This window comes from Nipponia nippon, unplaced genomic scaffold (genome assembly GCF_047370975.1).
Source record: "Nipponia nippon isolate SJK-2023a ecotype South Korea unplaced genomic scaffold, ASM4737097v1 scaffold_3, whole genome shotgun sequence".
NCBI classification, from domain to species: domain Eukaryota; kingdom Metazoa; phylum Chordata; class Aves; order Pelecaniformes; family Threskiornithidae; genus Nipponia; species Nipponia nippon.
Window position 1 is genome coordinate 95,925,484 of NW_028262347.1, and position 23,895 is coordinate 95,949,378.

The 23,895-nt window shown below is 40.7% G+C and overlaps 2 protein-coding genes and 1 long non-coding RNA gene across 13 annotated transcripts in view; 2 read left to right on the top strand and 1 right to left on the bottom strand.

Moving 5' to 3' along the window:
- LDB3 (LIM domain binding 3) overlaps positions 1–8,074 on the top strand; it is a 132,653-nt gene extending 124,579 nt beyond the window's left edge. For all 11 annotated transcript variants that reach the window (XM_087767602.1, XM_087767601.1, XM_087767600.1 and 8 more), the window contains 2 exons: positions 1,177–1,292; positions 3,324–8,074. In XM_087767602.1, coding sequence (XP_087623728.1) covers positions 1,177–1,292; positions 3,324–3,413 — 206 coding nt within the window. In that variant the 3' untranslated portion in view covers positions 3,414–8,074. The remainder of the gene's footprint in view (positions 1–1,176; positions 1,293–3,323) is intronic.
- Positions 1–17,749, bottom strand: part of LOC148054779 (uncharacterized) — a 61,994-nt gene extending 44,245 nt beyond the window's left edge. The window contains exons 1-3 of the long non-coding RNA XR_015706908.1: positions 17,347–17,749; positions 11,265–11,338; positions 1,661–1,718 (exon numbers count right to left, since the gene is read on the bottom strand). This is a non-coding gene — a long non-coding RNA (uncharacterized LOC148054779). The remainder of the gene's footprint in view (positions 1–1,660; positions 1,719–11,264; positions 11,339–17,346) is intronic.
- A 490-nt stretch (positions 17,750–18,239) lies between these two features.
- BMPR1A (bone morphogenetic protein receptor type 1A) overlaps positions 18,240–23,895 on the top strand; it is an 85,597-nt gene continuing 79,941 nt past the window's right edge. The window contains exon 1 of the mRNA XM_087764436.1: positions 18,240–18,372. The gene's annotated coding sequence lies outside the window, so the exon portion shown is untranslated. The remainder of the gene's footprint in view (positions 18,373–23,895) is intronic.

A 23,895-nucleotide genomic window follows, 5' to 3' on the forward strand; every position in this document is an offset into this window, starting at 1 on the left:
CTCCCTTATGTATTATGATACTTACCTGCCATTTCTCTCCCTACACATTTTTTCCTTTCCCCTTCTTTTCCCTGGTAGATTCTGCTCACTAGAAATCTACACGTTATGGGCTGAAAAAAACCCTTTTTTTAGCGTTCTGATAGCACTTCTATACAGTATGTGTGGGTTACTGCTCACATTCTCTCTACTAAGTTGCTTGAATTATGACCTCTGATACTGCTACCTTACCCAAAAACTGATCAACCAACATCTATGAAAAGATAGCTCTGCTCAGATGTGCAACACATGGTAGTACAGATTTTGTTTTCTGAGTGTTGCAACAAATGAACTGCCTGTTGCCTGCTAAGAAAGGAAAAGACCAGGTTTTCCCAAACTATGGAAAGCATAATATGGTTTAATAAATGGTGCTTGCCAAGCAAATGAGTTGCCTGGCATGGTCAGGAAGCAGGTTAAAGTTTAAGTGGTATTCCCTCTGTAAGCCCTGCCTTGTCCATTTAACGAGCTTCTGGCCTGCTTCTCTGTGGTGATTCCTTCCTTATGGTTGCGCAAATCAAATTTTACAAATCTTGGCACCTACCCTTTAAAATTGGAAGGTTTGCCATAACCTCTAATGACTCTTATGAATTCTATATAGCTTTAGAATTTCTGCTAATATTTTTCAATGTCAAGTCTTTCCAAATTGCATTTGATATTCAGAGTAAAGATGTATTAACCAGCCAGTATGGGGTTTCCATAATATTCTCTCTTAATGCAGAGAGAACATAAATCCAGTCATGGAAATTTAAACTATGCTTCTATACCACCCTTAAGGTAACGCTCACTGGCCATTAGACTGTGTTTTGTACGACCACGTTTGTTCTTCTGAATAGCTTCCACATACATTAAAGCTAATTTAAAACTATTGTGAGAAACATAACTTCAGATATCATGAATTTTTGTTCATTTTCTATGTTTGTGATGGTAACTGTCGTGCTGATGTGGAGTTTTGCACTGAGTTCGCATTTAAATAATGAAAGAAAAGAAGCAAATTTCAGTGTGAGTGTTTCAGTGAATGTAGTAGGAAACTCTGAGCAAAAACAATCCAAAAATTTATCCTCTGGAAACTTTCTATTTCTCTTGGATTTAATGCGATTACATTAAGAGTTTGTTCTAAATTTGCTTTTTGTTTTATTTTAGATTACATTGCTTTGTTCAGCACAAAATGCCATGGCTGTGATTTTCCTGTTGAAGCTGGAGATAAATTTATTGAAGCTCTTGGACACACTTGGCATGATACCTGCTTCATTTGTGCTGTAGGTTCTATACCAAATACTATCTCATTTCTTTATACTCATAAATCGTGAAGTAACATCAGAAGACCTGAAAGCAGGAATGACTAACATATGCCTAAGGATGCAGAGGGATTGAATTTCATTTTTTTTCTTGCAGATGAAGAAGGATGGGACTCATTTCTCTTCTCCTCCATAAACTTTTACTAGAATTATTAAATTTGACCATAACAACTGAGTGCTTTCTAATAAAACGTCCAGTTTTAGAGAGTACATACAGTAATACATAGCACTATTGCTGTTATTCTTTCAAATGTTTACCAAATGAAGACAAAGCAGGATTTAAAATAAATTAACACCACACTGAACAGTATAGCCATAATCTTACTTACAAAGCAGTGCAGTTTGTATTTTCATGCAGAATGCTTGTTGAAACTTGCAAAAAGGAGTCTGTTTAGAGAGAATGAATAGTAATTAGCATAGAAGTTGGTCAAACTCATCAATCTGTGGCGTGCATACAGCTATATAGTGTGGCCATATTCCCACACTCTGCACACAAAGCAGTAAAATCCATATGATAAACAGTATTTTTCATATGGTTCTAATACAGCTGTGCTTCTCTACAACATATTATTCCTAAGGTAATAATATCTAGAACCTCTAATTAGCTAAAAATAGTATGTTGGCCACACCAAAAATGACAGTGACAATTTCTAATGTTTGTTGAACTCTAAAATTTAGGTTGAAGAGCAGAAAATATAGAAATGTTTATAAATATCTAAACCTAAACTAGCTACTGGTCTTTCAAGGGTACATGGAAGCGGGTGACACAAAAGTGTCCTGTGAAAATGGAAGTCTTTTTGAAATTCTAACGTAGAAAGGAATACTAAAAGAGTCAGTTTCCTTCACAAACTAAAAGCTATTAGTCACTTACAAAAGACAATTTGTCTGAATATTTCACGTTCTTTTTTACTTGTTCATTTAACTGCATTCTTATGTATTTATTTAAATTAGCAACCCAATTTTCTGTGGAGGTGACAGTTTTGTTAATGCAGTTCTCACAGCGTTTTTTGTTAGGAGCTAACTTTATTTCTTTCAGTCGGTTAAGTCAAATGTAAATAAACACATGACTCAATTTCTAATATGCTGTCCTCATACCCTTTCACGTGATTTTCCTTTCACTTGCAGTAGCACATCACTGATGTTACCATTCAGTGGTCTTAAACCTGCCATAAGCCTTAGGGACAACGTACATTCTTATTCCTAGATTCTGATGTGTTGACCTCCTCTGACCTTGCAAGTGGTGTTGCACTACCCTGTGTAGATACCCATACAATTCCAGGGCACTTTAAGCTGATCTAAACCTGGGCTGCCCTGCCTTGGCCATGCATTCTCACATGCTTTTTTATGTCAACACCAGCACTTACGCAGCCAGGCAGAAAACTCTATGGGTTGAAGAATAACCTGGTAAGAATAAGTAATTAGTTTTCAATCATACCAGCTGTCTGAATGACCCACTCCTTGACCACATAAGCGCCTGTACCAAGACAAAGTAATAATAGGAATGAGTATCTAATGGTACTATGGCAGGATGGTACCCCTGGGACCTTGGCACCTAACCAGAGCTTTTGTAAAATCATACATTACAAGAATCAGAATCTAAGTCTTAAAGTCTGAGCTAGCTGCACGCACTCGAGTGTGCCACTATCCTTTGATGGTCTACACAAGCACTGCTGGGACATGCCAAAGATGCCTAGGGGATCCTGTACCCAGACATCATTTTAATGGAAACTAGTGAATTTAGTGGGTAGTGGTGGCAGGAAAGTACAGAGAGGAGAGCTGATGCAAACCAGAGCCTAACCTCAACATGGAGCAGGAAAACTACCAAGGCATGCACTTTGATCCAGGAAATCAGATGCACTTCTGCCAAAGAAATGTGTGGGCAGAACAGAAATACAGTTGAAATTGATAATCACGTCTCTCTCTCTCTCTCTCTCTCTCTCTCTCTCTCTCTTTTTTTTTATGATTCCTGATTGTGTTTATTATTAATTCTAGGTATGCCATGTGAATTTGGAAGGTCAGCCATTTTACTCCAAGAAGGATAAGCCACTGTGCAAGAAGCATGCCCATGCCATCAATATTTAAAAGAAGAGCTGGTAGTCAGTAATGCCGGGGAAAAACAGATGACTAACTGGGCATTTATAAAGTTGATAACCATGGCTAGCATTTGTCTTGGTAAAAGCTAGGAAGCTGATACTTCTGAAGATTAACTTTAACCTCTTTTATAAATGCAGAACATGCTTTTGAAAGGTTCATACAAAAACCTACTGAATGAACAGTCAAAACCAAATGAACTAGTCCATTATTAGAGCAGCAGTTGGAAATATTGAAATTAACTAAAAACTGTAATACAAAAAGTAATGCACGAATACAGTTTCAAATGAACTGCCCACAGCAGTTTTACTGCTTAGACCACACACTAGTGTTTAAGAAAAACTGGAAAGGTCCTTTCGTAATAAGTAATTTTCTTTCATAACAAGAATGAATAAGTGCCACATGTACAATAATCTGTAGAACCAAAGGCCATAGCTCTCAAAGGGAAATAAATAGATTAGGGTTTCCTCTATGAAAAGTGACTGCTATTCCATTATGTTGTGGTGCTACCTCACAGCATCAAATATTTTAGATTCTTTCCAAATAAGAAGTCTGCCTTAAATCCATATGTAGCTGGGAACCCTAGGAGACAATCTGTAACTTAGTTTGAAAATAAAGTGGAAACAGAATTAACTCCTTCCATAACCTAGTAAGACTGAGAAAAGCATGTTGGGTCAACCTTGCTAGTGCACTTGGCTTACACATGCACAATAGACTAGATCACTTTCAAGTCATAATGGAAAGGGACAACTAGGTTTCTCCAAATTGCTCTTACATTGAATGGAATAGAGCTGGCTGGAATAATTCGAAACCAGTTTTCCTTTCCTCTTGTGGAAAAAAAAATACTCAAAGTTGCTTTGGTTTCTAATTCCCATTGATATCAGTGGGAGGTAGGAATCTACGTCTGGACCTTCACATTGACGAACACAGAAGTCACGCGTCCATCTAGCACAGCTAGGAAGTGGGAGATAGCTTGCAAAAGCTCCCTACTCTATCCCACATTTTAGGAAAAGGGCATCTTTTTTTTTTTTCCTATAGTAAATTAACATTGACTGAAAATTCATAAGGCAGCATAACACCACAGGCACCTACTCTTTATTACTTTTGTTAGTTTAAATGCAACACATCCTGAATTGGAGTAGTATTTGCCATTGCAAAACAGTAGATAGATAGACTCCAACAATTAGGATAATCATACAGTGATCTTTTCTAATATTTTAAGAACAACTTTCAAGTTGTTCAGTTATTTATAAAACTTTTTTTTTTTTGCAATAGATCAATACTTGTAGTACTGATAATACTTTTGAATTTTTAATTTTAACTATCAATGACTTTTGTATTGGAGACAGCACTTCTGTCTGATAGAAAATAGAGTTAAAATGGAAAGTCTGATCACTATTCAAGTTTTATTAATTTGTTTAAGTGAGAATTATGCTGTGTGCGTTGACAGCTTGCAGTACTGACGGTTTTGAATTAGTATTTCTGAGGCTGAGGAGGCATTCTGTGGGCCACATTCTGGTGCCATCTGCACCCTATTTTACCTTGTGTTTTGAGTAACAAGGAATGACATAGCATTGTCTGCCTTTTCCCTCCTATGGGTAATGCTCATTTTAAGAAAATGGGTGTGTCTTTTCAGGGATGAAAAACTATCCAAAGCTTGGGGAAGGAATAAAAGAAATTTGGAGTTCTAATATGAGAGTTAAGTTAGCTGCAGGCAGTCCACATCTTGGACAAAAATAACAACCCGAACTGCCTGTGGCAGTTTTGACACGTATGACCTGTATTTATTCAGTAGGTATCTTACTTCTCACTGATCTTAGCAGTGATCTGATCTGAGTGCTACAGGGTCAGATTTTTGTATGCATGAATTATTCTAAACCACTAGTACACTATATGCAAAGCCTTTTTTTTTTTTCTATAGGAAACAAATTTTCTGTTTTCAGTCGGTGCTGGGCTGGTGTGAATATGGTTCCATTGATTACAAAATCCAAAGATCTGGCTCATAATATTCTCTAGAGGAATAAATTGTAATCATGGAAGTTAAATATTTTTTCGCTCATATTTGACTTCATTACATACCTTTTCATAACAGTGAGACAATCCTAGATTTCCTTTTAATTTTTGAATGTCATTCAACAAAATGGTGTTCATTATTCTCTATTATTTAAGAGAATTCATATCAGCTTATCATATACTAAGACTGCATTGAAGATATTCTTTAGGCAGATTTCTGTGTTACCCACTGACTGGGACTGGTCTCTTCCTATCAACATCAAAACAGGGAGTCAGATTCCTTGGGAGGACACAAAATGCTAGGGCTTGTGATGCCTCAGGAGAATTTCATGAGGTCTTTCGCCTCTAATCTGCGTGTGTGTATATGTGTGTGTCTCCCTCTCCACCTTCCCTCTCAATTTCCCTAAAAGCTCCCTCTTTCACACTGGCAGTGTGAAGGATAAAGCATTTTAGGAGATGGTCAGAGATGGAGAGCTGCAGCTTTAGGCAGGGGTACAGTCTGTGCAGAGATGGTGGTAGGCAGCACGGCTGGGGCTGTCTCATCTTCACGTTCACAGGGGAGCCCAGACTGCCAGCTGGTGGCAGGTCAGCCTGCGAGTTGCTGGGGTGGACGGGGGTGTGGGACACAGGGGTCTCGGTATGGCAGGGGGAGGGAGGCTCGGATCAGAGAAGGGAGAGCACCTGCGGCAGCCAGACTGCAGGGGCTCTGGGGGCCTCTGGGGGAGCGTGAAAAGATGAGGCACTGAGGAGACGGGAAGCCCGTACTGAAGCCGGGGTTGGAGGAGAGGGAATAGCTAGATAAGGCCAGTTTCACTAAGTTGACATGTTAGATAGTTGGGGTGGGGCAGAGGGGGGGAGGGGGGAATAGGCGGGGTGACTCACTACAGTCAGGGAAAGGGGCCTGAAGCAAGAACTTAGGGTACAAGGAGCTCACAATAGTCCAGAGCCATAATATGAATATGTACAGAAGGGGTGAGCAAGAGGGACACAGGATCCAATCTAGTAAATTTGAAGTCAGTAGCGCAGAAAGGTGAATGCAATGTATGTAAGCATAGCTGAGCTAGCTTGTGGAGTGGCAACAGTGAAAACGCAGCAGCACAGACTTCAGTGGGAGCCGTACTAGCTTGAGAGGGTCCTGAAAATTTCCTTTTCAGTGGGAGCCGTACTAACTTGAGAGTCCTGAAAATTTCCTTGGACAGATAACCTGCACTGTAACACATGCCCTGACTCCAGCTGGTGTCTGAGCAAGTGAGATTAAAGCTAGTTTACATATCACTATATGAGGTACAGTGATATCTCTGAATGAAGAACAGAGATACCCTGAGGATTATCATGTAATAAATTTCTTGTTTTGACTTGTGCTGCTTCATAATGTGGTCCAAAAATAGGGAATCCATTTACCCGCCCTTGATATCTATATTAAAATATAATTTTTGCACATATCTGAACCAGAAATTTGTGAATAATAATGTAGTATTTTAACTTTCACAGAGGTAGAATACCACATAACTGCTGATACTCGTCTGCCACATGTCACCTTTGTGATATGGAGGGGGGAAAGATGCATATATATATATATATATAATTCAGAATAGGGCCCTTCAACTATCACTGAACATAAAAGTTGTACAAAAATATGCAAGATGAATAATGTGTACTTGTTTATATTTAATGTCTTGTAATAGATGCCTGGGACAAGTCCTAAGTTCTTTTAAATATTTCTTTTCATTCTAATTAACGTGGGGTTTTACATAATAAAACAAAGATACTGTACCTCTGAATGATCAAATAAAAAGACTAGTCTTTTATCTAATTAAAAAGCGTTCAATAACTTTTCAATCAAAGGCTTCAAAAATTATCTTAATGCTTTTTCTCTTTTTCTGTTCTCTTTGCAGAACAGGGTAAATTAAATGTTTCCAAAGAAGATCGCTTTTATTATCTGGAAAAAAACACTCTTATGACTTCTTTTTTTAGAAGTTAGTTTTTACTATATTGGATTTACACATTACACATTTCTAAAATCAATTCAAAACAAGGAAAAATATTTTACTTTGGTCCTTCAGTGGTCAGTACTTTGGGCGAAATGTTTTGTTAAAGATTGTTTGTATTTATGTTTAATAATGTGAATGTCCACAGCACTGAACACACTCATGAGTGTCTAATGCTGGGCACGCTAATGTTTATTTGCAATACTTGTCCCTTGGTAGCAGATATTAATTTGTTTAGTATTTATAAACATCAGAATTTGAAACTGAGTGATTTGTTGCCTGCAGTGATCATATTAGAAGTGTACGTTTTATAATATATTGACACGTTGATGATGCCACAAGTGCCCTTGCTTTTAGATACATATTTTTTCTTAAGTTCCTAGTTATTTCAGAAACAGAATGTAGTGTGGTTTATGAGGTGTGAGTAACTACCTTGCATGGATTATCTGTGCCAACATGAATAAAACAGTCTAGTAATAAAAGGAATGTGCAAATACAGTTAAAGCTTTATGATTTGGGCATATCTATTAATACGGCATGTGAACAGCTGACAGCTTTCAGCCATGTAGTACTGATAAGAAAGCATACTCAAGCTTGTACTCTCTACTTCAGACCTGAAAATAAAAATTAAAAGCATTGGTTTCAACTTTATTGTATATCAATCTTGAGTGTTTTATTAACCAAATAATGCTGTTTTAAACAAACGTTAGTATGCCTGAAAGATGTAGTGTACTAGCAGTACATGTTGTAACTTAGCAAGACTTGTATAGTCACAGACCTTATTGTGTCAACAAATACTGTTTATAGTAACTTTAAAAGGAATGGGTAAATTCTGTCTTAGGTTGCATCGATGCCTCTGAGAACAAAGTTTGATTGCATAAGTTCAGGTGGGTGTTCTTCCATTTCTTAGCAGAAGTGTCTTCAAATAACATACAAAACGTTTTAAACGTCCTCATGGTGCTCTAGTGCCAAGAAATATTTCCAAATGAAAGGATATCTTCATATAACAGTGTGGCTTATAAAAACAGCCATTTTGTGCATTCCTAATCCACACCCCTCAGGAATGCAGGATATTTAAAGATACAACTAATTACATTAAACCTAATTAAGAAGTTACATGATAAATGGACAGACTTGGCTTTAGATGGCATTACAAAGTACAGCATCAGGAATCACAACTTTGTGCACTTTGATTTTTTTTTATAGCCCTAATTTCTGTTTACAACGTGCATAAGGAAAAACACAAAAGAATGAAGAGAACATATGCAATTTTCTGTCAGTTCAAAATTGCTGTTTTTCAGATTATCTGTTCTGACCTTTAACCTTTGCACAAGACAGTGGTTCCTAAACTGTGCACTGTGATCCCTGGAGGATTCAGCTGTTGAAGTGGAAGCAATAGAGGCACAAGCATAGCACTGTGCCAGCTAATAGGGTGCAAAAAGTGAATAGAGCAAAGTTCATTAGAAAAGGACACGGTGCAAAATAGCTTGACAAGTGTTGCATTAAGAGATTCTTAACAGAAGGGAGATTATGATTTGCTCTGAAGAAAATGGTGATTTCTAAACTATAGGCTTTGGCATTGTTTCCCGCCCCCCAATCATGAATCTTACATTCAGCCCGTTTCTGTTGATTAAGAAAGGAAGGAATGTGTGAATAAGATTGCTGAAACCATTATTGAATACACAATGAAATGCTTTGTTCTCCCAGCCAAATCAGAGAGTTATGGATGAGATTCAGATTATATTCAGGCATAAATTCTGTGCTATATGCCTATAAAACATGCCCTTAGATAGCTGTTAAAAATACAGTTCCTCCTCCTCTTAAGAAGATTACATCAAAAGAAAATAGTAACAAATGTATGTTGTACTAACAAGGACTGTCAGACTGAGTCACAAGATTTCTCTGTGTAATAAGGACAAGCAGAATTAATTTTTCTCAAACAAAGCTAAACTTTTGAACAAAATATGTTTTTCCTTTAAAAGTTTCCAGATTTTAACTGTTAGGGAATAATAAATTAGTATGCATAAAGTATCATTAATAAATCTGCCTCCACTACAAAAGTATTTTCTAACCTTACTACTTTAGAATTCAGAGTATTTTCATTAATGACAAAGATGTTATGGAAATTCTTCTGCTTCTGCTTAGTTTTACTACACATAGTGTTCCTGAAAAAGAGTTGAGGCCTTTCTGAAACTGAATTAATGATTTATTTTTCTTTTAATTAGAAGATATAGATAAAAATACAACTTTGATTTGAATAAAGGTGATGGTCCTTCCAGTGCTTGTGGAATGAATACTGCTTGCTACAAGAAAGCTAGGAAACTTGCTGTTCTTCTAGAATGTTTTATTCTTATGGTGCATTAAAGAGGATGTTTTGGATTTTTAGGAAGCTTAATAAATATCTACAGCCATAATTAAGGATCTCATTTCAGAACAAAAGAACGATTTACAGGATTTTAATTATTTTAAGATCTAATTGTAAATAGACTGGAAAATAATGTTGGGATCAAGGTTTACTTTGATTTAAAGAAATCTTAATATTGATGAACGCAAGCATTCCTGTTTGCACGTACGGAACATGTACATGGATTAAAACACTCAGAACTGAGGCTCTGATTTCCTTTAAGTGGCTGTGTTTCATACCTGCAGTATTTGAGCCTAAATTGTTGTCATATAGTCCATTTACTATACATAGCATAATAATAATGCATTAAACTGAGTGCACCTAGAGACCTAGTTTTTGTTATTGCTTAGGTATTTGTGCTTTATGAGGTAACATCTCTAGACTTCTGATAGCATAGGAGATGTGGGAGCAGAAAGAAGGCCACACTTGCCAAAATCTGGCTTCATATAAAAAATGAATTCAGGAATAAAAATTTTATTTATGCATTATAAACAAAGACCAAACATATTCTCTCACAACCAAATGTTCTTCTGCAGTACTCAATGCCACTGGCAGGCCTGCATGTTGTGTGACCTATTTTCTTTTTCTTCCTGGAAATTTTTCCCTGTACTGATTCTGAGGACATCATAAATTCCCCTACGATTTCTGCACTTGTGGAAACGTGACCAGAGTTACTGTTACACGTGCTTGTAAGCTGTGTAACAATGTGGGGTAAAAAGTAATACAATGTGGTGTGATACTAGTGGGAGCGTATTCAGTCAGCCTACTGCATCCTGGAAATACCAGATTTACTGAGATTTATTGTGGATACACAAAATATATGACACTAATTGGAAGTTTCTGCTTTACTGCATGTATGCTACACAGCATGTATGCTACGCTGCACATACTCCTGGTCAAAAAATCCTTGCAAGAAATGTGATAGTGCTAGCCAGAGAGATTCAGGTTCTAGCTATCATCAAATATAGCATACCTTAGTCAAAACGGTGTTGTTATGAAATGAGAGAGCATAGTTATCCTTTGAAACTGTATTCCCAGTGCCAGCTGCTGCAGCAAAAGGAGAATAGGGCTGTATTTTATGTGGATGATGAGTTTCTGCCATCTGTATTATGTAAACCAGTTTCTGGAATGGGAGCTTTTCTGAGTTGCCATTCTTCTGTTACTTTGTTGTGACACCAACTAGACTGAATTTGAACTTGCAAAAATTTCAGTTCATTTGACAGAATTTATTTGTGCTCGCATTGAAGGACTCCACGTTTCCCTCATGTCTATTACTCAGCTTTGTGTTACACATGTTATAATGGATTGGAAAGGCTCTGGTGGCGTTAATTACACCTAGGCACACAACCACGGACTTTTAGGTTATGAGGAGCATCCTGAGAGATTAAATTCCTAGTGGCAAATACATAACACATTATCCACCTTTTATAGACTTACGTGGCGGGTGGCTGTTGGGAGACTTCATTGATTTCCTAAGCAGCCACAGAAGCTGCCCTCTGTTCAGAAGTTCTCTGAAAACAAAAAGTCAGTGTTATTAAAAAGTAGATATTAAAGTTTGGGGGTAGTGCATATCCTTAGGGTCCAGATTTGCACTATTTAGTAGAACCTCAAACAGTTTCTGCTGCTATGCAATTCCCACCAAAAAAAAAAAAAAAAGAATGCATAACAGAGAAATGCTGGGCTGTTACTACTCCTCCCTAACTCTGGGTAAGAATGCTCATCCCCCTCCAGCTTAGGGAAATTCACTGGCACAGAAAGGTATAAATTACATCTCTGTGTGCCAGCTTCAGAAAACCTGGCCACAAATACTTAAACTGAGAAGATTTTACTCATTCCTTTAAAGGACAGTGACAAAGTCTTCTGCTTTCTCTGATCTCATAGCATAAAAAAAAATTAATAGAACAACCTTTAAGTCAAAGGATAGTTAAGTAAATGTTTATTTTAGACTTTCATTATTAAGCGCAAATACTTAAAAGTGAACAATTGCTATTAAAGAAGGCACATGTGAAAGTAGTAAAACGAGATAAAAATGTAGGAGAGTGAAAATGCAAAGAAAAAGTAGCTTTTAGCATAATAATTAACCCTCCTTCCTTTATTCATCGCAGGATAATTCATTGTAACCAAATTAATGATGAAACACTCAGCAATAGGCCTTGGTAAGGAAATAGGAGCAGTGTATCAGGATATCCTTTTTCCGCCCCAGAGTACCAATACTTTCAATTTTATATACAACGGAAGTAATTAATTGTAACACAAAGAAGCACAGCTGTGTTTCCTGATGGTCACACATGCACTAGCTACTATTGTTTAGCATTTTGAGTATGTACACTAAAAACTGTTCAACTGCTTTGAACATTGTATATTTTGGGGATTTAATTTCCATTAGCAGCTTTTGAATTCATAGTGGAATTTTAATATGCTATTATCTTAGATCCAATCCTGCATCCCTAATCAGGTAATTTTTTGCTGATGCCAGTGGGAGTTTAAACTGAATTAGGTATAGCTGCCAAATCCAGAGATCTGCAGACACAGGCCAATTTCTCACTGGAAGCAAAGGAAGTTATAGACTATTTGTCAGGATTTGCTTTTAGTTGTATGTGTTTCTTTAACTTGTTCAAGTTCCAGTTCCAGTACGTATTCAAGTATCTTACAGACTAAGGGAGAAAAGCTTTATTGCTATGACTTTAACTTCATTACATATTCTCAGACATATTAGCTGACTGCTGTGACTGAAATACAATCATATCCTTTTATTATTAATTTAGTGACCTATATTATTTTGGTTTTGCTAGAATATGAAAAAAAGAGGAGAATGAGAGTATTCTGCTGCATTTGTTCTTATCTAACAGCAATGCCTTCATGGTTAAAGATATGTTTAGACTGAGGACAAATTAAGGATTTGATTAATTGAAATAATTTGGTTCATTTGTTTTGTACAGGATTCAGATCTGTTTCATTCTAACAAGCTTGGAAGAACAGCATTTTCAGTCTCATAAATGTCCACTTTTGTAAATCTCTACACTACCCACTACAGCTGCCAGAAGCACATCCACTTGAATCTACCCCTCTTGAGGACAAAGCTGTTATATATACCAAGACAGAAATATTCTGTATTGAAAAGAATTCTCCTTGTTTAACAGCAGGTTTAAAAAACATTTTCTCTTTCAGCACAGGTTCAGCTTCTGTTGCCAAAAAGGATCATTATCAAGAAGTGATTTTTTTGTTACAAAGGCTTGAGGGGATGAAGCCTCAGCATCAGTAGGAGAAATGTTAACACAGTGTGGTTTTGGATCTAAGGATCATTCAAACTTGTAAAAGAAACTAACAAATACCTCTTATAATAAAAGGTGGAGGAACACAAACATATCTTAGATATACTCATTCTCAGAGAGAAGCTAATAATTAAAACTTCCTTGTAGATCATTTGGCACTACAGACCGATAGTTAATTCAGAATATAAATTTTAAAATCAGCACTACAGTCTAACTCTAAATACTTCATCTTCTCAGAGCAAATGAAGACTTTAAGGATTTTATTTGCATCCAGCTCGGTGAAAACATATTATTAATTCTCCAAACAAACTGCTGTGAGTGAAGGACCCAGGTGAAGCCTCTGCTGAGCCTACAAATATTTTCTTTTTCTGCATATGATTTTTAAGGTTCTTACTACCCAACACCAGCTTTAGGAAAAACAAAATTATTTGAAATGTTTCTTTGTATTTATGAGGAGAGTTGTCTCAGGGTTTATTATGGCCTGGTGAAAAGACTGGAATACCTTTCTTGTACCTAGGAGTTCATAAAATGCAAACATACAGCTCAGCTAGGCATAGGAAGAAGAAACAGAAAAAGCAACAGGAAGTTTGGTTCTTGACTGACAAAATGTCTCCTAGAGCACTTGTAACACCAGGCAGAGTGCTCCCATTACTACAGCCCTTTGCAAGATGCAATTGAGTTCCCTACTACACAGCTCAGTAAGGAATGGGTTCACATCCTGCAGCAGCTGCCTAAGGCACATGACAGCTATAGCCGTTATGTTCCCCTTCCTCCCTGTCCACCTGCACAAGGCTAAAGAAGAATCTGGTCTGCAGAAACCCAGAAGTAACCCCGAAAGACACCAAGTGCTTGAGCTGTGGGAAGAGTTTCCTGCTTCCCTGTGCCTGTGCTCTGCACACTGAGCCATTATTCTTTGGAGTATCTATCTCCACAGTACTCTCCAGTGCTGCACTATGCTCAGTTCCACATCACGCTCGTTGGACTGAAGGTTGGCTGGGGCTTGCAGTGCTGATGAATACTTCTGCCTTTTTACTATCAGTGCTTTGCTAGCAGAAATTTTTTAAAAACACCTTTGTTCACAGATTTGATTCAGCCTGATTGAATTAATTATGCTTACATTTAAAACACTTAATAAAATCCATGACATTTCTAAGTAACAGACAGCTGAATAGATTTATAATCAAAAGAATGTGCTTTCAAGTAAAATAATTCTGAAAAAAGACAAAGCCAAATTCACGTCATTTTAAGTGAAAAAATTGTGTCCCTGGCTGAAGGGTAATATTCTTTTAATATGTAACATGGAATATTTATTTTGGTAACAGTAACAGAGAAGTACTCATCTAATTGCAAACAGTTTTCAAAAATATATTTGGACCACAGATTTAATACATATGAATTCCAGAGACTGAAGGGAAGAAGGATTACAAAGATAAAGTCCTATCACATGGATGACCTTCTCCCTATATATACCTCTTTGTTCTTAAAGATCGTTTGATATTTAAGATTTGCAGTTCCCAAGTGATTCCAAGAACTAATAAGAAATTCCTGGAGAGGAAATGACAAAGAAACAGCTGGAAGACAATCCAATTCATGAATTTTTTTTTTTTTTTTTAAATACAGTTCTCTTCATTGTGACAGTCAGTCTTGAACTGCTTCTTCTATATTTCATGTTAGACTTCCACATCCCATCCTGGCCAAATGTCGAATGAACAGATGTTTATTTTCAGATTTTCAGAATCTTTGAGTGTTGCTTGACTAACAAAATAAATATTTCATATTACCAAAACCTGATGTGTCCAAGTTTCTGCAGATTCCTAAAACCTTCACCAGGCGAGATGTCTGATACTGATAACTAGCTCACTGGAACCCTGTGTCTTTCTGAGTGCCTATCACCTCAAATGTTCATCTTCTGGTTTAAATAGGTATTTCTACCTATCCTGCAAGGTAGATAAAGCAAAACAAACAAGGTTTGATTCTTCGTAGTTTACTTGACAAAAATCTTAGGTTAAATTTCCACCGCTACTTTCCTTTGGGGAAATACAATTGGGTTCTTCAGGCGGTGCATAGAGAAAACTCATCCATCATCAGGTCAAACATCTCACATGTCAGTACTGGTCAACAATCCCCATCTCACACACAGACCACTGTATGATTGTAAATAAGGAATTTTAGTCTACGCACATTGTTTTCATACTTTTGTTGTGAATCTGTATGTTTCCAAAATGACAGTTTATACCTCTACGAAACTGGAAACACATTGCAAGTACTGCACTGTTTTGAAAGACACCAGTACTTTGATGTGATGTTTCAGCAGACATCCATCACATCACAATCCAGATACTTTCTAAGGTTGTTATGATTTGTCATTTTAGATCAAGATTCAGTTCTGTCTCCTGCAGCCCTAATATTACTATAACGTAGTTTACTTTTCCTGACTTTATTCTGTGATTAAGACAAGTATTTACACAGTGCTCATTTATGCAGAGAATAGGCATATTGGCCATGGCAATGCAAACTTCATCCTCAGCAACCCTATTTCTGACCTGTCAGGGACTATCACTTGCGTTATCTTCAGTGCCTCAGTGCTTTGAAAAGCACTAGCTGAGACGGCAATTTGTGCAATGTGCAAATTTACTCATCAGAAATTGGTTGAAAATAGTTGATCCATTTCACACAAGGGATCAAATAAATTTCAAGGCTAGTGGCTTTTGCTAAATACATGCATACTGGATTTAAATCGATTTCCAATGTCTGAAAAGCACAGGACTGCCTTACCACACAGATTATTACTTAAGGAGATGCTAGCTCTAACAGCTTTGGTTCTGGTTGGGAGCACACACACGCATGTTGCATTCTTCTTCCATATTGAGTGTCTATTCTGTCGCTACAATCTGATAGTAGACAGAGTGGAAGAACAGCAGACTCATATTTTCCTTTGAAATTATAAACATAAGCATAAAAGTTCTGTATTGCTTGGCATGAAAGCTGTGATTTTGTCTTTCGTGCAGGCTGTCTTTGTTTTGGACACTGACAGATTTTTCTGGATGATGGTCATTGGAAAAAATTTTCTAAAAGTCTAGTAAGACAAGACCTGTATTTTTAAATGCCTATCACTGTAGTATTTGGCCACCTACACTTACTAGGTGTGCCTTTAACTGCCTGCATTTTAAAGGAGTCTGTGAAGTTGACAGGTTTGAAATTACACTTTTTTTGTTTTGCTATATAGAATAGTACACAAGCTAAGCACTCACCTAACAATTTGTGGGTGTAACGCACATGAACGGTATCGCAGAGCCAGTGCTCTCACCTTACGTTCAGAGGTGACAACTCTGGAGCGGAGTACACAACACTTACAAGTCCTATCTGATACCTGCACGCAAAAATGGAGCTAGACTGTGGAGAGGTCAACAAAATAAGCAAGCCCACGTTTCCCACACTATATGCACATGTGGCTATTTGGCACCAATAAGCAAGATTGCTTCCCAATTGGTTACTCTCTAGAAACAGTTTATCTGGGCAGGCATCTAGCAATTGCTGGTGTGTCCTGAAGGCCTAAAGGGTGTTTTGGTCTGCAGCAAAGGGAAGCTGAGTAGGTTTGTACGAGCCATAGGATCTTCGTTTCCCCCTATAGCTGGCTTTGTGTACAAAGTTCTCGACGTAGAATAACCAAGCAACAGGACAAGTGAAAGGGAAGACTACATCAACAACACAACTGCTGCCACCCTGTTGAGTGAAGGATTAAAAAAAGCAGCCCAGGTGGGATCGGTGTGGTCTCCTTGTCATATGACATACTGTCACTAAAGCTCCTTCTGCACTGCTGCTGGGAGACATCACTTGAAGACAGGCAGACAAATTATTACTTTGCTAATTTGTCCTAATGACGAAGGGCTTGGAAATGCAATGCAAATCATGGCCTTCAGCAACCTTATCAGTGAGCAAAGCAGCTCACTGCAGAAGTTATAATGTATTCCAATCTAACTAACTGGGCTTATTTATTTAGAGATACAGGAAATGGAAAAAAGCAAACAAACAATTCTGTCCTTTGCCATGGAACTCTGTCCCTCATACAGCACTGCAATGTCAACCTTTTCAGAACTATTTTTCCACAAAGCTAAAAGGCCCGTTTGACGCCCTTGTTTTTTCCCTATGCTGCTGCCACCATTGCCTGCTCATCGCCCACCCCAGCTCACGCACAGGCCCCCTTTAATTCACATCAAAGCTCTACGGTAATCCTCCACCCCACCTACTCTGTGAATCCTGGCAGCTTGTCCATCTTCCATGGCGCCAGCTCCACCAGCATCTGGATGGAGCTTCCCGGCCCGGCAGCCATATCCAGCCTTCGCCGCTTCTCACGTCTCAAACCCTCTTCTCGGCCAGCAGCGCCTCCATGACACCTCCTTGGCCACTTTTTGCCCTCACCCCTTCCTGGCCTTTCCTAGAGGAGCTCCCGCACCCTCTTCACTGGGAAAGCCCTTCTCGGCGGCGGGGTAAGATAACGTCTGGGTCCCGGGGCTGGGGCCGGTGGGCGGGTGCCCGAGCGGGGCAGGGAGCCTAGCGACGAGCTCGCTCAGGCGGCGGCTGCCTACGGCCCGCGCTCCCGCCCGAGGAGGGACTACGGGGGAGGAAAAGCAGGCCCGGCTAGTTCCTCCCGGCCAACTTTTTCCCGGGGTGCCCCGCCAGCCCTCCCGCCCACGGCGCGTGTTGATGGAAGGGCGGAGGAGGCGGCCGCCGCCGGGGGGCCCGGGCCTCGGACCCCGCCCGCCCGCTCTGAGGGGCGGCCGCTCCGCGCCAACGGCCGCCGCGCGCTCCCCGCCGCGGGGCGGGGGGGGAGGGGGGGAGGTCGCGCCCAGCACCCCTGAGGGGCCGCCGCGCGCCGCGGGGAGCCGCGCGAGGACGCCCGGCGGAGGCGGCCGTTGCTGCTGCTGCTGCGCGCGCGCCCGCGCGCTCCCGCTCCCCCTCAACCCCCGCCGTGCGCGCGGCCGGAGCCGGCGGCTGCAGTGATTGGAATCCGGCTCCTTCCCGCCCCGCCCCGCCCGCGCGCCGCAGGGACGGGCCGCGCCGCGCCGCGCCGGGAGCGCCTGCCGGGACCGAGCCTGCGCCGAGCCTGGGCCGCGCCGTCCCGCCCTCGCCCTCCCCCGCCCGACACGCACCCGCCTTCGCCCCCGTCTCACCGGACGGGGCCCCGGGAACGGCCTGCGGAGCGCGGCGGGGAGCGGGCCCCCTCCCCCTTCGCCTTCCCTCCCGCCGCGGAGGATGAGGAGCCCCCACCGCCGGTGAGTGCGGGGCCGGGCCGCGCCGCGCCGCGGAGGCCCCGGCCGTGCGTCCGTGCGTGAGGCTGGGGAGCGTCGGGGCGCCCCGGGCAGCGCCGCGCTGCGCCGCCGCAGCCCTCCCTCGCCCGGCCGGGGGTCGCGGGGCGCTCCTCGGCGCTGTCCGTCCCCGCCGTCGGGCGGCCCTCCCCCGGCGGGGTCTGCGCCCCCTCCCGACCCGGCCGCGGGCAGCGCCGTCGAGCGCGGACGCCCGCCGCGGCTCCCCCGGCTGGTGGCGGGTCCCCCGCAGCGGCCTTTCTCCCTCCTCCGGGGGCCGGGGAGCGCCCACCGCGGCTGCCCGCACCGCCCTGCCCCGCCGCGGCGCTGGGGGCGCTGCCCCGCCGCTCCCCGGCCCAGCCCGGGGCCGCCGGCGGGGGTCGGGCCGCGGCCCAGGGGAGGAGGCCGGGTGGGCGCCGTGCCGGCGCGGGGGCTCCTCGGGGCCGGCGGTTTCCTGCGTGGGCACGGGGGCCGTCGGCGCGGCGCTGGCGGGGCCGGGCCTGGCAGCCCGCGGTGCCTTCCCCCGGCGTGCGCTCCCTCCCCCCGCGTCTGCGCCCCCGGTGTTGTAATGCCGGGCTCGGTGCCGAGCGGCCCCAGCCGGAGCGAGCGGCAGCGCCTGTCGTGGGAAGGGTGCGAGGAGCAAGGTGCTTCGTCGTCCTTTTGTGCGAGCTTTGAACAAAGCTGCGCGCCGGCCTTCCGACGCTGTTGCCGTTGAGCGACGCGAGAGGAAAACGCCGTCTGGAGAAGCGATAAACCCAAATCATCGCACGTACCTTAGTAGTAAAATCGTTGAGTACTGTTGAGTACCGATTAAGTACGATGTTTTCATGGCTGATTACAAAATCTATTGAAGAGGGTTTAAAAACATGAATGGCTCTTTAACACCCTTCAATCAACCACCCTCTGATTTTTTCTTTTTTTTTTTTTTTTGTAAAATTAAGAGTGAATTCAGCAGCAGGGAATGGTCCTAAGTTGTGGTATTTCTGTTCAGCAGTCGCCTGTCAGTTTGTGTCGAAGGTTGTATGATGATTCTTCCCAGTGTAAACTGATTGCGGTTCTAATTTACATGTTTTGTTCTCTGTGGACAGGTAATTATTTTTGAGTTCTTTTATCGAGTTAGTGTCCTAGGGATTGTTCAGGCCTGTTATCTGTAGGAATAGAGAAGCTCCTTTTGTAGATGAGGAAGACTCTGCTAGATTGAAAAAGTTTTGTGGTAGAACCCAGTCCTGGAATGAAAAAGTTACATGGGGGCAATTTATATTCAGATACTTTATCAAGTCCATAGCCAGAAATACCCCAGGTTGTGGCATTTGTAGCAGTCTGGATAAAATTCTTGCTGGCAATGTATTTGTCCTTTGTTCTTGCACTTTTGTTTCTTTCGTAACTTTTTCTTAAGTTATTTACCCGGTTTCATTTGTTTTGCGAGTGTGTGTATTTTATATGTATTTATGTAGAGACATACAACCTGGTAGGCTTTGAGTTCTGGTCTGAAATTTTGTGGAGGATATTCTTGCACAGCTGCAAGATTCAGCTGCCAGTTCTTAGTATGTCCCGCTGGCTGCTCTGTTCCAGGGACAATGAATATATGTGGCTGGATCTGAATTTTTTTTTTTTTTTTTTTTTTTTAGATTGTGAAGTAATTTAGGTTTGAAAGGGACCTCTGGATGCTATCTAGTCCAGCCCCTGTTCTAATTAGAGAAGAAAGCTGTTGGTAAATTGCAAGCCTGATAAAGCATGTTACTTGGAATTCACCGAACAAATACATGTTGACTGAAACAGTATGTAGCTAGCATGTAGAGTTTCTTAAAGTCAGTGTATGGGACCCAAATCCTAATGTTTTTGACACTGTTCTGCAAGATCCTTGCAGTGAGAATTGTGTGCTTTGTTACGAGAATTAAAAATACTGAATATGGTAGAGTGTGTAAATGATACATGTGCTTTTTCTGGATACCAACATTCAGGAATTGAGAATCTAAAGTGTAAGTGATATAACCAAAGTAATTAATTTTATTCTTTATAGTAGTTGGTGTATTTATTGAACTACTTCAAGTCAGGGCTAAGAAAATTTTGATGACGTTTGGGATTGAATATGGTGCTTGTTCAGATATGCAGGAAACAATGTCTGCTAACTTCCTTCAACATGGACATGTGTTTGCCATAGATGAGCATTACTGTTGTGTGAAATATCGTAGAGTATTGCATTGCAAAGAGAAAAGGATTTTGAAGAAGCAATAGATAGCTTTGTCTACTACCCAGAGGCCTGAAAGGCAAGCAATTGATGGATAAATTGATTTTTATTTATTTTATTTATTATCTTATTTTTTTTCTTGGTTTTAAAATTAGGAATGATGATGATGTTTTAATTGTTCTCCAAGAAGCAGTATACAGATTCAGTGGCTATGTAATATTACATAAAAATGTAGGGAAGGACTTGCTAAATATTCACTAAATTATATTTTTATAATGACAAATCAGTGCAGGCTATATTCATATTTCAAAAGAAAGAGGTGTTTTGAGAACAGTGATATTAAAGAACTCTGAATTACTGGAATCTCTCTTAAATTGTGCATCAGTCAGTGTAACTAAGATCTCTATAGCTTTCCAAGGCATAGTGGGGCAGAAACGTGTAGCTAGGAGGATCTGAGTACATCCCTTTCACAGAAGGGATCAAAGAACAGGTATTAGTGCTTGCACTAATTTTGGTATAGCCAGGCCTTCCAAGAGAAACAAACCTGCCTTCTCCAAAGTTCTTAAAAGCAAACAAACCAAAGAAAAGAAACACCCCTCCTTTTCGTTGTTTGTTTTTTTTTTTTTTTTTTTTTTTGTTCATCGTTGTAGCTGGTAACTTTTATGATGAGGATAGTATCTCTTTCCAGGAGCAGGTAAAGCTCTGACACATGGAGCAATTTGGTAAATTGCTGAAAAGCGTAGATGGATGAATGAGACCAAACAGTACGTGGCGGGGAATGTGTTACAAATGTGTGTTTCTCCCTTGCTTACATCAAGCATCAGTTGAAGATCTGTCCTTTCTGTCTGGATATCTGGGTCCCATATTTCTTGGTTCCTCAGTAAGAACAGGGCATATCTTCAGTGCCTGGGATTTTCTTCACGTACCTTATGGTCACCTGTAAATAAGTGACAGAAGCAACTCAGTAATTTAAAGATATATCACGTCAGAGGAGTTGTATGTGGGTGCAGATGGAGCACTTAGAGCCTTGTTTCACTTGTTAATATTCCCAAAATGCAGGACTTGAAGGCGGGCGCAGAGTGCATGTCCTTGGTGGCCTGACGGCAAACTTTTCCTTTCACTGCTGCTGATTTAGTCGTTCCACTTCTTCCTTTCTTGGACAAGATCTGCAGAACTCTCTGCAGTAGGCCCACCACACGCGTGCTGATGGTCCCTGGTCTCCATGATGGAAGACTTCTGAGCCTTCCACAATGGTTACTGCTTTAAAGGGAAAGCAGGGAATTTCTTTATTTCTTTCCGCCTCGTTTTCTTGCAATCCCTTAAAAGTTGCTGTGAAGTCTGTTGAGGGTTTGATATTCTCAGACATAAAGTAGTTTATCTTATTCTGAAAAATGTTTAAAACTGAAGACAAACGTAAAATTTAACCTGCTATATTGTGTCCTTTAAAAATAATATGGAGACTGGAATAGGTGATCCTTGAAATAGGACAAAAAGCTGAACGAGTCACCTCATTTGTCTTCATTGTACAGAAAACTTAATTTTAGCATTCTGAATGCTCTTGTTGAGAAGATATATGGCATAGTGATTTTATGAGGGATTCAGTCCAGAAATGTCTGCTCAGTACTTTGTGCTCTGGGTACGTAATCCTCAAGAGGTTTAGTTTGATACAAACAAATAGCTGGCCCACTGCTGACCAGGCAATCAACTTGGGGACAAGCTGCCAGCTTGCCAGGATGGTCTTTGTTGTGAATCGGCTTCCCAGCACCTCACCAGGTGCATTTGCAGAGCATATTAGGTGTATTTTATGCCCCCTCTCGCCCAAAAGCAAACCAAAGCAATTATTCTACTACTCTTCAATATATCTTCAGTATCTATTTTGAAATATATTGTAGTAGGTTTATGACGCTGAAGCATTTTAGGTCATTGTATATTTGATATATTGAGAAGACCGAGAACTTAATTCATGTTGCGGTAGTGATAAGTTGCGTGAGTTTCTGGTTATGACCCCATTGTTACAGCTGTACACAAATGGTATTAAAAATATGGTCGTTATGTTTCAGATTTATAATCCAGATAGTTTTATTTCTTGCCATTTTTCTAATGGCTGTCTTGTAGTTGCCTTCCCGTTTCATTTGAATTCTGCGCATTTCAGTTAGGTTTACTGTTTTATGATGGTCTGGTTAATAAAATTCAAAGTAAGTATTAAAGTAGGAAAATAAACTCTAGTTCACGATTGTGATAATATTCATGGATTGTATATGCATGATGAAAGGAGAAGCAACAGCAAAGCCTTATCTAAGGTCCAGTGTGTTACCACCTCAGAATTTCTGCAGGGACATCTATTATTACAGTGAAAGCGACTGGCGTAATGGAGCTCTTCCTGCGAGTCATCAGCCGAGTCTGCTACCTGTACTGAATTCACTGGTGGATGTGTTCGTTGCAGGGGCGGAAGTGTTCCGAGTAGCATGAAGGGTGTGAACTTTATTTAAATGTTTTAAAAGGTTCTGGTAAGACAAAGTCTATGAAGTAGTAGTTCATAGGGTGCATACCTGCAACACGTGCCTGAATGCTCTGATGCTCATTTTTTCCCCAAAATAGAGAGGAAAAGATAGTAGGTTTAAATGTAATTTTAGTATGTGATGAGTTGGCTGTGCATTAAAAGGGGGAAAAATCAGTATTACTGACTCAGTTCTGCAGTACTGTAGCTTCATTTGCATCATATGTTATAACAGCAGCAATGCTTTTTACAAAGATTTGAAATCCTTGAATTTTCTCAGTGTCTCCTCAGATAATTGTGTTACATGATGGCTTCAGTCAACTTTATTAACATAAAACATGGAAGCAACTAGCAATTCTTTGTGTCTGTATTCCTGCAGTTCACCGTCTTAAAGAGAAAACAGTCAATCTTGCCATGTTTTGGCCGATAAAAATACAAGCAGATGTAGCAGGGATAAGTCAGAGAAATATCAAAGAAAGTCTCAGAAGATACATACCAGGACACAGACCTGGTTCATGGAAGTGATTTCCTTTTCACTGCTGCAGCTGTTGAAATGGTCTAAATTTGCTTTTCCTTAAGTCTCTTGTCTTTATAGTGTTAATTATTAACAACTTTTTCTTGATTTGAGAAAAGCCTAAAAACGTCTGTAGGCCTTCACACTTCCTCTGTGAAAGCTTGATCCCAAACATGACTGGAAATCAGTGGGCAGAGCCCACATGACTCCTGGAGGACTGAAGTCGTCAGAGATTTCACTTCTGCAGAGAATTAATATTCTGTTCATGAAAGATTTGTCGTGCAAATGAGTACA